Raw genomic sequence first — 17,421 nt, forward strand, 5'->3', positions numbered from 1 at the left:
GCTATGTAGTACAACTGAGCATAAGTGTAGAATGGAAGGATATGCAAATAAAGAACAAAGCACAACAACAAAACCATCAAAACAAGAATAAGGTAGCCAACTCATGTTTGTTTTATGCATCATAGGCCTTTAAATCCTACAGTTACCACCAGGGCATAAACAACACAAATAGGCAACTAGTTATCAAATAAAAAGTAGTCAACAGAGGCTACAAATAAGTTTCTTACAATACCAAGTTCAGCCCAATAGCCAAGGCTCAAATATTCCCAAATCCTTGCCTATTGTTAGCCACCCTCCTAGGCAAACTACACCATCAAGGTCAGGTGTCAAAAGAACAAGCAGACTGCACAAAAGCTCCTGTTGTCAAAAGAAGAGAGAGTGGGTGAGGAGGGTGGAGGAACTATACATCTCTACAGTCAACCCCCTCCTGGCCTTCTAGCCCTTCATGTGTAGTGGAACTACACATAGTAGTTTTTGACCAGGAAGGTCCTAAGCCAAAGGGCCCTGTGGGCATCACTCATGTTCACAAAGCCCCTGCCTTGGGCCTTGTTGTCCTAGGAGGAAGGTGTAGGCAACAATAAGTGCCTCCTCACTGAAGCCAGGCATCTCCATCACAGCAAGGTATAGATTGGCATCAACATGGGCAGGTCTAGTCTCCCTAAGAGCATTGGCCACATTATTCACAAGCATCTGACATGTTAGTCAACATGAGCATCTCCTCCTCAGAGAAGTTCCCTCTCTTCCTCTTTGGGCCAGCAGCTGAGGAGGTAGGAAGCAGTTCAGTGGCCTTGCTATCCCCTCCCTGTTCACTAGGAACTGTGGTGTGGGTCAAAGGAGGACCATCAGCCTTGGCACCAACACTGTCAGCCTGGTTCTGCCCTAAGGCTTCACTAGACCCAAGTGCAAACTTGCCTGTGGCCATGGCATTAGCAAAGATAGCCTCCATCTCAGTGTACAACCTAATAGGGCAGTTAAGAAACTCTACATCTTTAGGATGGTCCTACAGGGTTGGGCAAATGTAGTTTAAGAAAGGCAAATGTAGGTAGTCAAGGCAAAGACGAGATCAAATTGCTACCTTGAAGTGGCTAAGGTAGTGCTTTTGCTCAAGCATGATAGCATGAGCCTAGTCATCCCAAAGAGCACCACTAAGGTCCTTCAGCTTGCTCACCCTAGCCCATTTCTGTCTGCACTTCCTCAAGTGGTTGTACACTTGAGTTGGGCTAACAACCTCCCCATAGAACTAGCTTGAGGGCTTTGGCCATAGAATTCACATCTTTGTCCTTGAAAACCTTGTCAGGCCTGCTACCATCACTAACAAGGGCAACCATCCTCCTTAGCACAAAGCCAGAGGTGGTGTTGGTCCACCTCATTGCCCTCATAGCCCCATTCCCAGCCACAGGAGCAGCAACATCAACAGGGTTCGCTGCACCTAGGAGCAACACCAGCACCAGCTACAACAGGGGCAGCAGCACTAGCACCAGCACTAGCTACAACAGGGGCAGAACCACCATTGATGAGCTGCTCCATCACTGAAGTACCAGCAACAAACCCACCCTCAAATGCACCTGAATCCATCCTAGGGCTGGCATGTAATGAAATCAACAACAGAATGAATCAAGAACAGACTGACAACAATATTAACAGTTGCATGAATAAACAACAGACTGACAGATCATGAAGAACAGAATGATTCAAGAATAGACTGATAGTAAGATTAACAACAATAGAATGAATGAAGCATAAAATTGGTCTCAGCTTTGTCCACCAAATTATTACATCACCATAACACACACATGAGTTCTATAGCAGGGTACAGAAGCTAAATTCAAGAACATATTACATCAAATAGTGTTTGTTCCCCTCCCTTCCCACATAGCATTACAAATGACATCCCTTATTTCAGCCATGTCAACAGAGTCTTGGTCCAGATGGGCTGGGGGTAGGTTGGTTGGATCAGCAGAAGCAGTGAAACCTTCCTCATCAGGCACTACTTCATCAATGCCAAAACCTAGGATCTAGTTGTGCAAAATGGCACCGACAACTACAAGCTTCACTTGTGTCCTATACTTGTAGAAGGGTTTGTTGTCCAAGATCCTAAACCTGCCCTTCAGTGCACCTATAGCCCTCTCCACAGTCACTCTAAGTGATGAGTGCCTAAGGTTGTAGAGCTCCCTTGCATTGGTGGGCCTATTCCTTGGGCCATACTTAGACAAATGGTACCTAACCCCCCCTGTAGGGAGGTAGGAAACCATTTTTGCATGCATACCCAACATCTACCAAGAACATTTTACCTACACAAGACATCTACTGTGAGAGTGTGTGTTAATAGGCCATGGAATATGTAATTAGTGTTGGTGTGCAATTACCTTATGGCAAACTTAAGCCATCTTCCCTGGCTACAGCATCTGCCAAAACAGTTGCATCATGGGCAGAGCCCTCCTAGCCAGCCAGGACATAAGTGAATTTCAGATCACAATTCACAGCTACCATCACATTTTGGGTGGGATCCTTTTTCCTACCCCTGAAAAGCTTGTTGCATGCGCCTAGGAACCCTTGCTAGGAAATGAGTGCCATCTATAAAGCCAATGACATCCTAAAAAGCATGGGTCAGTCATTGCAATAGGTCTAATGTAACTAATGAACCTAGGGTATACAATTACCTTAAAATATGGATTCCATATATGGCTTCCAAGAATCTTTGGGTGAGTGGTAGTGCTAGCTGGCTTTATCATTTCATTCCTAAGCTCACCCACAGCATACAACACTTGATGGAAGTGCTTGTGGATAGTTTGGATGGACCTCCTAAAGGACTGGTGGACAACCCTAAATCTTTGGTTGTGCCCTACAACATGTAAAAACATGGCAACCTGCTCTTCTACTGACACCCCCTCCCTATCAGTGACAAGACTCCTCTCTCTAAAAGTTCTCACTAACTTAAAAAAGCAGCTCTCTTCATCCTAATCATAGAAATACACTCTGAATCAGTGGAGTTGTATATCATTCTCAGTGTTCTCTGTCTGTGCTAGTTCATTTTCATCCCTAATCAGGGCCAGTGCTATAGGATCATGCAGTGGGGTTTTAGGTTCAGGGGTTTTCCTTTTCAGCCTAGTGGATACAAAGGAAACCATAACAACAGTCAAGGCAGCTGCCTTCCTACACAGCATGTCACTGGCTCAAAGACAGATCCATCTACAATGCATGTAAAAATGTAACATAATTTTAGCTTAATGTACCCTGCTAGGCATCAACATGAATGTGAAATGAATGCATATGAACAAAAGCACGGCTGCATCTTGTATGTGATGCCTCCTAGTGCTTAATTTGGACAACATCATCGACCAATGATGGAACAAAAAACTCAGAGCAATAGTAATCAGAAACATATCAACATTCCTAATAGATCAAGAACAACAAGGTACAAGTAACACTAACAACTGCATCAAATAGTTATGAACAGCAAGGTACAATACTAATCTAAAACAGATCAACAACTCTAACAGATCATGATCCCAATAGATCAAGAACAACAAGGTACAAGTAACCCTAATAGGAGCATGAAGCAGTTATAACAAGTATGAAACCCTAATAGATCATGAACAACAATGAACAAGAAATCCTAAGAACTTCAAGAAGCACCACAAAAAAGAAGATTGGGGGTCAATTTCACCTTGGCTCGGGGTCCAAACAATGGAGAGGAGGTAGATCTAGAAGTAGAGGATGCAGATCGGGAAGAAGATGAAGCAGATGTGGACTGAGAAGAAGAGGAACACCACTGCCACAGAGTCCCAGCAGCAGCCAGAGCGGGGACGCGGCGAAGAACCTCGGCGCCGTGACCAAACCCACAACCAGCCGGAGGTCGCCGCCGCCGCCACGCACCACCACTCACCTCCGGTCTCTCACGAGGGAGGTGGAAGAGCAAGCACCGAGTGGAAGAAGGAGAGAGTAGAGAGTGGGAACCCGTATATAAAGGCCGGCGAAATCACCGCCATTTCGCTTCGCGTGCGGCGGCCAGAGCGGGAGCAGGGAGCGGGGACACATGCGAAGAAGTTTCCCCTTCCCGCCAGAGCCCACGCGAGCCACCCCGTCGCCGCCCAAAATTGCCTGCGTGTGCCGCCACAAGCTCGGCTCCAAAGAAATGAGGGTTTTGGTCGTTTCTAGAGGGCCAGGTGGAGAGGGCATTTTTGGCTCAGGGAAGCCAGGCTCGCTTGTGGGCCACTGACCACAAACATGGCAAGTTGTAGCCCACTGGGCGCAGCTAGGGCCTCCGGGCTAGGGTCGCAAACGTGCCCTGAGCTTTCCTCTGTTTTATCATCGCTTGTTGTGCTAACCTTGTTCTCGAATCTCAACTTGTTGTGCTAACCACGTCACGGCATGCCGCGATGTGAGCACAAGACCATAACGACAACCACGCCAAGACGTGCAGCCCAAGACTGACAGTTACTTGCAAGCCAAGTTGGCTAGGCCCTCTCCATCAGGCTTATGACCTCTCGGTTAGGAGAACCTCCTTCTTTGTAACCTGGCTCCAGACTCTATATAAGGGCAACCAAGGCCTTCTTTCAGGGCAACCTATCATTTTCATTCTCACCACACCTCCTCTCTCTCTGGGCTCTCAAAGTTTTTCTTCGGGCAGCCATTCTCATAGCTCTAGCTCTCCTACCTCTTCTACCATTCTTGCACCCCATTGTAAGAACTTCAGGGCATTCAAGCAAGGAACACGCACTCGAATCATCTCTGGGACTGGACATAGGGCTCCGGCCTGAACTAGTATAAATCCTCGTGTCTTTTGGATGCTACCATCGTCTTCCTAAAGCAGTGCGACATTCGTATAGATTTACTAGTCTAGTTTACAAAACATCGACGGTTGGCGCGTTAGGTAGGGGGGCAGTCGCGCACTCTCGTTTGTTGAGAAGAAAGCGATGACTCCTCGCACCGCCGGTGGACTCGCTCATAGAATGGCCCATGGCGGCCACATCCGTCATGAAAACCATAGGTCCATCGGCGTCGAAGGGCTAGTGCCTACGTCCGCCTTCGGCGCGGCCCAAACTTCCGCTCTGGTGGTCTGGACCCAGCGGCTTATGGTGGACACACCCTCGGAACTGCCCTTAGTGTCTGCATGCCTAAAGTTCACTTACATAGGGGGGGTCAGTACCTTCTCTCATCATCGGCCATGGCTAAGCCTTCCACCCAGGAAGCCAGAGGCCCATGGCTCATGGCGAGCTCACCCTTGGAATGCCCCAGTCGGCCACATCCTTTTGGGAAACCATGAGATCATCTGCACGAACGGGCTAACATCCATCACCCGCCCTCTACCCCGTCTAGGCCCACCGCGTGGGAGGCCTGGACCTAGCATTAGAGTCACGCTCGGGTAGCGTCTCCACCGCCAGCGGAACATAGTAGGTCAGGGCGCCCATGAGCGATGGAACCACTCGCCACTACACAACATCGTCGTTAGTGATCAGGCGGCTACCCAGCGCCACGCCTCACAAGGCTAAGCCCAGAACCAGGGTCCAATCCCACATGATGGATTGGTCGCCCATCATGCCTTTGCGAACTGTCAACTTTCACTCGAAGGCGCGTGCGTCCAAGGAAGTGAGCCCCCAAAGCGCACCACGTGTCGCGCTGAGCGAACCAAATCATGTTGCCCTCAGAACCCACTTCCGCAGCAATAGGTCACGCTAGCTCTTCACTAAGGGCGGCAAACACACCCAAAAGTAGAGACGTGGCAACCACGACGTCATCGTGCCATGAGGGTCCAAGCACCAAAACACACGGGCCCTCTAGACCAAGGATCACGGTCAGTCGGAGACGAAGAAGTCATCCTCGAGGACTCGCTAACCCATCGAGGACGTTGAGCCGGCAAGGGTCGACCCAGGGCTACCCAGGTGGTCGACCCACACTGGCTACAACCGCTCACGCGATAAAAAGTGCCTTCACCAGCTCGTGACCCTAGGACCGCAACTACTCCGCCACAAACAAGCGCTTGGGGGCTCGCCACACCCCGAGCAACGATGGCTAGACTCACGACAGCTTCCGGTAGATCGGTCAGTTATGTCAACTTTGACCTTAGCCTCTCCACCTAAGCACATCCAGATACACATGTAGGCTCTCCTATAGTTCCTAGAGACTTAGAGTCGACCCATAGAGCAAACCAGAAAACATGATATCCATGCATTTCATCCTGGTATCGCTTAAACTCCTGAGTGACTCAATTCGGCTCGTGCTAGCAGCCGGACACAACTCGCTCACAGGGGTTGCACACATAGGCGCATACGCATGATCCATGGTGTAGCATTGTTTGTCATCGTCCTTGCGACTGACCCATTCAAAGTTCTTTCCAATCAGCGCCTCACACTGTGATGAACCGATGACCCGGGTCTTGATTTCATGTTTGCACTAAAAGGTCAGCCCTAGCCAAGCCTCATGGACTAGCTCCTAGGCAGGACCAGCTCCCCGCCGCTATGGCAACCAGCAAATGACAGGCTCATTGAAAGATGTGGCTTTGTGTGGGGATGCTCGTGGTTCCTCTATAAATTTGTGGGGGCATCGATATGCAACGGTGTTGGCGACACTCATTGCATGGTGCATGAACATGATGTTGCTTCTTGTGGTAGCTGGTGTCATGCAGGATGGTAGCGGCCCTTGTGGGCTGGCGTGCCGGCGGCAGGTCACGCATGTCTGTGACCTCTTCAGTGCTGCATCGATCTCGTGTCTGTGACCTCATCAGTGCCGCATCAATCTCCTATTGGTGGCGGTTTGCTATGGTCCTCCATGATGTGGTGGTTTGGGTTTGGGTGTTGGGTGTTGTCAAGCAAAAGACCTGTTAGGCCCTTGGCTTTGGCTGATAATGGTGACGTCTCTAGTGGCATGCCCCTCATTGGATGCAGTGTCGTGAGACCCCTTACTCTCTAGGAGTTTGGTTGAAAAATCTTGGTTCTCCATTAGGCATTGACGATGTCTATGGGTGTCATTCTCCTCGTTGGAGGTATCATTGTGGAAAACCTATTCCCCCTCCTAGTTTTCATCGCTTTGTTCTATGTGGTGTACATAGTAACGTTTTACAGTTGATGCTTCAGAGGATCATCGGTTTTGTGTTTCTTGCTGCAGTAGTTTTGTCGTTGCCTCCTTCATGAGTTTTTTTTAATTTTGTTTTTTATTATGCTTATTCTCTATTAATATATGCCTGACATGCTCTTGCTATTGGCTCTTAAATTTTTTTTAAAAAAATAGGCAGATACAAAATCAAAGATTCTACAAACTACAACCTGATCGCCGACCGCACGGACAATTGGACGGCTTGGGTAGAAATTAAGAGGAAAATGGATATCATGAACCACAAATTAACAAGCAACGAACTAATAACTGAAAATCGAAGGAATCAAAATTTTCAACAACATCCGATAGCATTGGATAGATGGTAGAAATTGAGCGAGAGAAAAAAGATACATTAGACAGTGAAAAAGATATATTAGATAGTGAATTCACTTTAAGTTCCCAGCGCATTGTGATTCGATGATGCTGTCAAGGATCCAACTGTTTTGCCTCGATCTGAATTAGTGGTAATGCTCCAATTAAGACGTCCGGACGGACAGACGCCTCACTTTGCTTACTCCCGCACCCAATCCCTCGCGCTCTGCCCCCACCCCACCCCACCCCACCCCAACACGCGGCCATGGCTGCCTCCTTGGCTAGCGGCGGCACCCTCACCCACCCTGGCATGTGCCCTCTCCCACCCCGGTGGCTCCGCCTCCCACCCCGATGGCACCCCCACCCTGGCGTCCTCACTCACCGGGAGCGCCTAATGCACACAAATCCAGTGGCCCTCTCCCACACCCCGGCGAGATTTGTGGAGCACTAGCGAGATCCATGGATGTGTCGCGACGGTGTTGCATGGGAGTGGGAGACTCTCCCCCACCCTGGCATGGCGTCCTCCCCACCTCCGGTGGTGCCCTCTCTCACCCCGGCGACTGAGCTTGCCCCACCACGATGGCGCTGAGCCAAGCCTGGTACTAGTGGCGCTGGTGGCGGTGGTGCTTGCGTGCAGTAGCTCGTCGCCGTCTTTGACCCCAACAACCGAAATTGACTGGCCCAGCCTCCCCATTCCCTATGTCGCATATGTATGTGTCAAGTGTTTTAAACGTTTCAAATATATGTTGCAATTATTTCATATGGATGTTGCAAAAGTAGATCGGGTGATGTTGCACGTGTTGTATATGCTGCAATTGTTTCAGAGGTGTTGCAAGCGTATGTTTCGAGTGTTTCAGATGTTTTAGAGGTATGTTTCATCTGTGTTTTCTAGACACATGTTGCAAGTGTGTTTATCTAGATGTGTCACACATATGTTGCGTGTGTTTTATTTGGATATTGCGTATGGCTGCAATGGTTAAGTGTTTTCAGGTGTTTTTTTCAAGTGTTTTCAACTACCTTCAGACGTATGTTGCAACTGTTGTATTTGGATGTTTCAAAAGTAGATCAGGTGTTGCATCTCTCCTCACCTTCTGCTGCATCATCTCGGTGTGTCCTCCTCCCGACATCGGTAGGGCATGCATATCGATGCCGCAGGCTGGTCCTTCCGAATTGGAGGCATTGCACCCCTCCCACTCTTGTCGCTCGAGCCCCGCGGGCCCTGCGTGGAGTGCGTGGGCATCTGGACATGGGAATCCGTCCGGGCGTGCGGGCGCTAGCATTACCATTGAGTTAGTTATGGACAATAATTAAAATAGGTCAGATTTTATTTCTTTAAATTGCCAAATAAAATTGGACGTGTAAAATACAAGGAACAAACCGTACATAATTTTCCCGTTGAAATTACCTATTTCTTTTAAAAGAAAGGACAATACTTGAGTGTTTATGATTGCTCAATTGGATTTAACTGAAAGTTTTATTCAATTTATTGAATGGGGGAAAAGTTGCAAGAAGAACTAAATATTTTTTAGATTAAGATATGAAAAAGCATGTAGATAATAATGATCTACCATCAAAATATTATAAAAACACCAGTATATATAGAGAACGTTATAGAAAAAGACGGTGATGACAATGGTTTTATTGAGGAATGAAAACTCATCAAAAGAAAATAAAAAAATGAGAGCCATCTTAGAAGAGACAACCTTTCATTAAGAAGACAAATTGTAGAAATAGGCACCTAAATTCAAATGGATCGAGAGAGGATTTGAACTTAGATGGGTTGGTGCGTAACCACAACTCCACAACCCTCACCCAATTTGGTAGAAAATTACACAACCACATATAAAATTGGGATCTGATTTCTCCGCACCATACCATACCACTCTGGGACCCATCGCTTCTCTCCTCCGCTTTACGCCATGGGCGAAGCATCGGCAAACGGCAGAGGAAGCTCGAGCGCTACTGCTGCTGAGGCGGCGACGGTGTCAAGTGTCCAAACCCAAAGGCTGAGAGCCAAGCCCTATTCTGTTTCTTTGACGCCATCATACTCCACCCTGGCGAGCCGTCGCCTCCTCCTTCTCATGTCTGCTATGCCACCGCTCCTCCAGCCCACCTGCGGTGAGGATCTGAGGACGCCATGTTCCCTGTCTAGTCCATATTGATGTGACGGCCTAGCCCACTGCTTGGGTCTTGGGAAGTTGGGAGACTGGCATGAAGCAGAGGAGAAGAAAGATAGACTACCTGCGTATCTTTAGCCTGCCTCTTCCTTTCTCTCTTTGTCCCCTGAAATTTCTCTCTGCTCTTCTTGTATTTTTCAGTTTTTTTTGTAATCTCTATTTTTGTTTCTTTTTGTTGTACCCTTTGTTAGTCCTTACTAATTCCAGTAGGGGCCTTGCCCCTCCCAGTTTCCTTCAAAAAGAAAAAAACTGGAAAACCAACGAGTGGTGTGGTGATCATACTCTAAACACGAGTTTCATCATTTATATATCTCAGACTCAGACTCAGTGATCAGAAGTTGTAAACATTTTGGCCACATGTAGCACCCGGTTTTAAGAACAAAATCAGATACACACCATATGTGACTCTAGGAAGTCAAATCTCACATATAACCACAAATAAGGATAATATCAAAAGACAATGCTCAATATATAACGTACTTAGTATAAATGATATAACCTTAGACAGCAAACAGTGGAAAGACAACACCGATCTTCGGTGAAGACTTCAATTCCACAGGGACAACTGACTGGTTGATCACAAGCCTAACTTCTCCAGACTAGCAATCTAGTACCCATCCGAGATTTTTTCAAAGATTTAAGAAGTAAAGCAAGCGTAAATACATGTCGTACTCAACAAATATAACATGGGGTTCATGAGGATCAAAAGGTTAACACTGGTTTCACTGTGATTAGCTTTTAATGGTCACAATTTTAGCATAGAAGTAGCAACAAGTTTATCACAAGCCCATATAAACACATGATCAGATAAACATGAATAATGAATAGCATAAACAGTAATCATTAATGAGCATCTTCATCATCATCAGTATCATCCGTGTTCATCATCATTAACCATTAGTGATCATCTATTCCATAAATGTTCCAAGGCCGCTCGTAATCGTGAGCACGGCTGATATACTAGTTTTACACTCTGCAGAGATTGTACACTTTCACTGTGAGTCGTGATTTACCCTTTCGCTTGAGGTCGCGAGCCTCTTAACCCACTACCAAGGAAGATCATCAGAATTCACTATGAAGCCTTTCAAAGGTTCATCTATCAAGTTAGAGCCATTAGATTCACTCGGCAAATAAATATAGGAACCCCCTGTCGAATGGCACAATTTCATCATGGCTATACACATAAGAGTAGAGGTTGTCCTATACCCGATTTGTCAAACCATTCTTACACCATAAAGGTAACCACTACCAAGCTAGAAAATGTCCTCATACTTGACTAAAGCCAGAGCCATATAGCTCTCAAAGCTGTACTGTAAGTTCCGGATGATCACTTATAGATAAGTCCTTAGGGAGAGGAATCTAGAGCACCATAATAACAGCCCAATGCTCTAGCCCTCTTGAGCCATGTTGCTAAAAACATCTTTTAGTGTTTATTGCATATAGCATTAGTCAAGTTACAAGATCATGGTTGTACTTGAGCACTAGCATCATACTACCCAATGCAATACCCCATATTAATCAAGGCACAAGGTAACGAAGTAGTAGGGAATCTTTAATGGTAGTCAAGGTAGACACATGCAGCATGAATAAATCATTAAAGTGAATAGGACAACAAGAAGATCCCATGCTATACTTACCTTAAACTTAGATCCTTCTTCAAGTCCAAAACTTTAAAAATCTGGTTCTTGATTCACCACGTATAGCTCACCGACTGTACGTAATCATAGAACACCATACAAACATCCATACACATACATACATAGCATAAAATTACATCTATTTTAGAACAGTACACCAAACATATAAAACAGTAAGTATAAAGGTTTTTAAGATGTTCTACATGTTACTACGAATACACAGACGCGAAAAGCATTCTAATCGGAGCTACAGTGAAAAAGATACAACTACTGATAGATTTGCTTCGAAAAAAACTATAAGCTTTATTTATTTTAATTATAAAACATATAAAAGATACTTTGGAGAAATATCTAAATTGTTTTAAGCCAAATTATATTTGTATTAGAAAACCAATATAAGATTTAATCTTATTTTGTTTACAAAAGACAGAGGTAAAAAGCCTAAGTTGCTTTTAATTAAAAAAGTAGCTTCATATAGATTAATCAAATTACTATTTTATTCAAAAGCCCTAAACATGCTAAACAATGTTACTAACACGTAGATTACATCATTACGAACTTAATGCAACTTGAACGAGTCAAATAGAAGTTAAAACGGAGAAGATATGGCCTAATGAAGGTGCCGCCCATTTCAACGGGTCTCGCATTCTTTACTAGGGGGTACGTAGCACTGTTCCAGTGCTCCTCCTCCTCTTGGGTTCTTCCTCCTCCCAAATCATTGTATTTGTATATGTATACTGGCCGCAATTCTTTTCTTTAGTCCTCTTGCCTCTGCTCGGGACAGAGGAACAGTGGCTCTGTCTGGTTGGCCGGTGCTGGTGCGTTAATGGCGGTTGACCTTCTCAACCTAGCCTCGCGTCTTTAAATCAGGCGGGAAGCGTCTCCTACGTCGCCTCAGCTCCCTCTTCTCCATCTCCCTGATCAAAATCAAACCACTGAATGAGAGCTTCAAACCCTTTCTGGCCATCTCTGATCCTTTCTTGAGCTCTGCTCTTCCATCTCAGTCCTCTGCTCGGTCTCTGCTTATTCTTGTCGTCTCTCGCAAGGTTTGCCTCGCTTTGATCCTCTGTTTCTCTGCAGAAAAAAAAAAGCTTGAGTATGTATCGGTCGGTCACCAACCGCGTCCAGTTTTGGTTTACCGTGTCCAGTTTTGGTTTCTTGGTGCAGTGCAGCAGATTGAAAATGGCGTCGCCGTCGCCGTCAGCTGGAGAGAAGAAGAAGATCCTGGTGGCGAGGAAGGGCCGGCTGCGGCAGCGCTACGACGGCGAGTACCGCCTGGTGGCCGGGTGCGTGCCGTACCGTGTGGGCGCGGACGGCCAGCCCGAGCTGCTCATGGTCTCCACGCCCAACAGGGACGACCTCGTCTTCCCCAAGGTAACCTACTCCAACTCCAACTAGCAGTCACACACCTCACAACTGCATGGGCCTGCGATCGATCAACGTCTCAGCTAATTAGCGCATCGCCTTCCTCCTTTCGGCACTTGGCAGGGCGGGTGGGAGGACGACGAGGACGTGCACGAGGCGGCGTGCCGCGAGGCGCTGGAGGAGGCCGGCGTCAGGGGCGCCATCAACGTAACTGCTTTCTTCTGTCTCTCTCACAGTCTCGCTCTCACCTCCACGTCGCTAGCGTCGTCCGTCGCCGGCGTTCTTCGTAGCAATCTTGCTAGTAGCTCGATCCTCCCAGAGTGAAAAAAGCACGCAGTTGATGGCGACGGGCGCCTGCTGTCCGCGTCGTTATCGTTTACGTGGGCGAACATGATCCTAGCAAACCAAGCAACCAGCTGCTGACTAGTTGCAAGATTATCCGCTTAAAAAAATTCACTTCATCCATGGATCGATGAAAGCTGCCTGCCTGTCTATAGGAAATATAATGGAGAAGCTCAGGTTTGTTTGTTTGTGATTATGATCTCTAGTTAGGCCCTCCACAGCGTACTAGTAGTGCCTGAAATTTTTTTTCAATACACGTAGGCTCATCAGAACTGGCATCATCAAGCCACAGAGTGCTAACATCGCTCTTGGTCCCGCAAACGAAAAAAACATCCATATAAAATACTACATCAATCCATCTGATGTACGGAGTACTAGGCAAAAGCATCCAGCTTTGATTATTTAATTCACGGCAGCGGAGCAACTACTTGATCCGCTTTAGAAATTTCAGACACTGACATCGACTGCTGCAGTGTATAAAGCGGTGCTCAGATTTTTTTCTCTTCTTTTGGCACTATGCACTGCCGAGGGCCTTAGCTGAACCGGCTTCTTACTGGCTGGCTCGAAAAAACAAAGAACCCTGAATTGAGGTCACTGACATCTAGAGATTTCTGAGGATACACTTGAATAAGCCGAATAGCTGAAGAATTAGACAGCGACGATGCTCGCTCGATAGCGAAAGTGACAGGGAAATTTCCCTCACGAAAGTTATGCTATTGCTGCGGCGGATCGTCAGAAACCAACAGTATAGGAGACTTTGCCGTTGACTTGCTCAACGAAGAAATTTTCTGATAAACGAGTTCAAGATAAGCACGGCAATTGCGCAATGCGATGTTTTTAATTTTATTTTTACAATGGTGCTCCTGTCATCGAGATGGGAAGCCCAGATAGATTGTGAATGATTGCTCGCTTTATTCGCCCCTGGCTGGGCTTCTTGTCAGAACTCAGAACTCAGAAGGCGTTTTTTCTTTTTCACGGCTTGTCTAGTTCCACCCTAAATTCTCAAAAAATGCTACAGTATCTATCACATCGAATGTTTGCGGCCCGTGCATGGAGCATTAAATGTAGACGAAAAAAAACTAATTGCACAGTTTGGTGGGAAATTACGAGACGAACGTTTTGAGCTTAATTAGTTCATGATTGAACACTAATTACCAAATAAAAATAAAAATGCTACAGTAGCTCCAAATTCCAACTTATTCAGAGATCTGAGCCAGTCACCACCCTTTTTTTCCCCATTGTATCCATGGCCGGCCAGTATGCATGTGCTGTGTCTCCTGCTTGGCAAACACATGTCACCCAGTCTAGAATAAATAGAATACAAGTAAAATTTGTTTTCTTTTGTTTAGCAAAGAGAGCCCAGAAATTAAATCGAACATCTGCTAAATAATCAGTTTTGTTGAAACCAACACCGGAAGGAAGAAGGGATTGATTAACTGATGAATGAATGCTGATTGCTGTCTATGTTTGTTTCTCCCAGCGGACTGCGCTCGGGATGTGGGTGTTCAGGAGCAAGAGCAGCCCGGTGAGCAGCGACGACAGCCCCCGGGGCGCCTGCAAGGGCTACATCTTCGCTCTGGAGGTGGCCGAGGAGCTGGAGCAGTGGCCCGAGCAGGACACCCACGGCAGGCAGTGGGTGAGCTCGTAACACCATTGGCAAAAAAAAAAGGGCAATCCGCTGGTGCTCAGAGTTATTAACGGCTGCTGGATCGATGGCAACGTATGTGCAGGTCTCCTCGGCGGACGCGTACCGCCTCTGCCGCTACGACTGGATGCGCGAGGCGCTGTCGGCGCTGCTGGACCGCCTGGCGGAGCCCAAGCCCGCCGCGGAGGGGCTCGGCGAGCACGCCGGCGTGTACATGATGGTCAAGGCGGCCGCAGCCACCGCGGATCGAGCGGTGGCGCTGTGGTAGTTCACCAATGCCAATGTCAATGCCACGCAGCAGTCATAAAATCGACCATCTGAAGCTCTCTGTTCCGACTTGATTCTCAACATGTGCAAATCCTCATCTGGGGGTCACCTCAGGCACGGCTGTTCCTTCGAATGAACTTGGTGTCGGTTGGTTTCCTAGGAAATGCTCTAGCTTCAACAAATGCAGTGTTTGCAAACTTGTCCGGTCAACCCTGGGCCTGTAAATGATTTTGGTTAGGCCACGGATTAAATGGATACAACTGTCAGTGCGTAGCTAGAGTTTCCTTGACTTTGTCAAGTCATTAAGGGCGCGTTTGCGCACCTGGACTAGCACGGCCTAGCCAGTCCAAACGGACCAAGCGTGGGCAGGCCTGCCTCAACTGCTGCAACGTAACTTATTTGCGCACCTGTACCGATTCAACCCGGCCCAGATGAGCTAGTGTTTGTGACCCAATACTCAGTCGGGCTCAAACGCCAGCCGCCACCAACTGCCGAGCACAGATTGTGTTTGCCAGCTGCTGTGCTCGGCCTGGCCCAAAGAGAAGGAAGAACATCATGATCAATAGAGAAGCAAACACTTTGAATGAAAATATACAAAAGACATAGGCCTCAGACTAATTCCATTTAATCAACACATACATTGCCGGCTACATTGCATAATCAAATAAGCAAATTAAGAACAGTAGCAGAATTAAGTAGTTTGGCAAGCCGAGAAGGGCAACAAGTTAACAGAAAAGAGAGTACATGAATCAAAGTGGCATGTAGCCAGCTAATGTAGTCATCCTATTGTGTCATCATCGGCCTAATTAAAACAACAGCTGTGGCACATGAACAGCTTGAGTGACAAACTAACTACAACCATAAACAAGATCAAGATGACAGTATTTTTGCAACAGCCTTGCAGCCCAGGTGAATAAGGATAGATTTCAGAACCTTAAGCTGTCACCGGTTCATGGGATGCTGATGCATCCCCATGATGGGCATCAATTGGTAACAGTAAGGGTTCTTGAGGTACCCTTGCATTAAAATCTCTAAGAGCATCATCATAGTTGTTGTACTTCTGATAGATAGCCCCTTCTTCCCTAAGCACTTGCTTAGCACACTCATACCGTGTAAAATAAATCACAGGTTTCTTTCCTTCAAGGACCACATAGCAAGGAGGCATTCTCTGAAACCAACCAAATGTAGAACATGTAAGTGGTCTGAATAACATGCCTTAGTCGACCATTCAGTTTGAATGATGGTGAACATCATCGGCTACTTGATAAAAAAATTAGCCTCAGCTTAGTAGTTTGGTGGTTTTTTCTTTGTTTAGTCATTGGTGGCTACCAAGAATTGTAAGAACCAAATAAAGAGGCAAATAAACAATAGTTGCACTCACTGTCATACAGACCTTTTGATCAGTTGCACCCACTGCCATCAGCCATCACAAGAGGATGTTGTTGCTATGTAGTACAACTGAGCATAAGTGTAGAATGGAAGGATATGCAAATAAAGAACAAAGCACAACAACAAAACCATCAAAACAAGAATAAGGTAGCCAACTCATGTTTGTTTTATGCATCATAGGCCTTTAAATCCTACAGTTACCACCAGGGCATAAACAACACAAATAGGCAACTAGTTATCAAATAAAAACTAGTCAACAGAGGCTACAAATAAGTTTCTTACAATACCAAGTTCAGCCCAACAGCCAAGGCTCAAATATTCCCAAATCCTTGCCTATTGTTAGCCACCCTCCTAGGCAAACTACACCATCAAGGTCAGGTGTCAAAAGAACAAGCAGACTGCACAAAAGCTCCTGTTGTCAAAAGAAGAGAGAGTGGGTGAGGAGGGTGGAGGAACTATACATCTCTACAGTCAACCCCCTCCTGGCCTTCTAGCCCTTCATGTGTAGTGGAACTACACATAGTAGTTTTTGACCAGGAAGGTCCTAAGCCAAAGGGCCCTGTGGGCATCACTCATGTTCACAAAGCCCCTGCCTTGGGCCTTGTTGTCTAGGAGGAAGGTGTAGGCAACAATAAGTGCCTCCTCACTGAAGCCAGGCATCTCCATCACAGCAAGGTATAGATTGGCATCAACATGGGCAGGTCCAGTCTCCCTAAGAGCATTGGCCACATTATTCACAGCATCTGACATGTTAGTCAACATGAGCATCTCCTCCTTAGAGAAGTTCCCTCTCTTCCTCTTTGGGCCAGCAGCTGAGGAGGTAGGAAGCAGTTCAGTGGCCTTGCTATCCCCTCCCTGTTCACTAGGAACTGTGGTGTGGGTCAAAGGAGGACCATCAGCCTTGGCACCAACACTGTCAGCCTGGTTCTGCCCTAAGGCTTCACTAGACCCAAGTGCAAACTTGCCTGTGGCCATGGCATTAGCAAAGATAGCCTCCATCTCAGTGTACAACCTAATAGGGCAGTTAAGAAACTCTACATCTTTAGGATGGTCCTGCAGGGTTGGGCAAATGTAGTTTAAGAAAGGCAAATGTAGGTAGTCAAGGCAAAGACGAGATCAAATTGCTACCTTGAAGTGGCTAAGGTAGTGCTTTTGCTCAAGCATGATAGCATGAGCCTAGTCATCCCAAAGAGCA

The 17,421-nt window shown here is 46.7% G+C and overlaps 1 protein-coding gene across 2 annotated transcripts; it reads left to right on the forward strand.

Annotated features, from left to right (window-relative positions):
* Positions 1-11,859: 11,859 nt before the first annotated feature.
* Positions 11,860-15,136, forward strand: LOC136493222 (nudix hydrolase 13, mitochondrial-like). Of its 2 annotated transcripts, none has more exons than XM_066489286.1 (5): positions 11,860-12,264; positions 12,391-12,592; positions 12,707-12,790; positions 14,406-14,561; positions 14,656-15,136. In XM_066489286.1, the coding sequence occupies exons 2-5, from the start codon at positions 12,401-12,403 to the stop codon at positions 14,836-14,838; spliced, it is 615 nt and encodes a 204-aa protein (XP_066345383.1). In that variant the 5' UTR covers positions 11,860-12,264; positions 12,391-12,400; the 3' UTR covers positions 14,839-15,136. The 2 variants fall into 2 exon arrangements, with proteins under 2 accessions (XP_066345383.1, XP_066345382.1); XM_066489285.1 differs by having other exon boundaries at positions 11,862-12,264; positions 12,386-12,592; positions 14,656-15,135.
* Positions 15,137-17,421: the final 2,285 nt, after the last annotated feature.

The sequence above is a fragment of the Miscanthus floridulus genome, chromosome 11 (genome assembly GCF_019320115.1).
Source record: "Miscanthus floridulus cultivar M001 chromosome 11, ASM1932011v1, whole genome shotgun sequence".
NCBI lineage: Eukaryota > Viridiplantae > Streptophyta > Magnoliopsida > Poales > Poaceae > Miscanthus > Miscanthus floridulus.

Coding starts and splice junctions, on each gene's coding strand:
- LOC136493222 (XM_066489286.1), top strand. CDS start 12,401: ATGGCGTCGCCGTCGCCGTCAGCTGGAGAGAAGAAGAAGATCCTGGTG. Junction 12,791..14,405: donor GCGTCAGGGGCGCCATCAAC/GTAACTGCTTTC, acceptor TGTTTCTCCCAG/CGGACTGCGCTCGGGATGTG. Junction 14,562..14,655: donor ACACCCACGGCAGGCAGTGG/GTGAGCTCGTAA, acceptor ACGTATGTGCAG/GTCTCCTCGGCGGACGCGTA.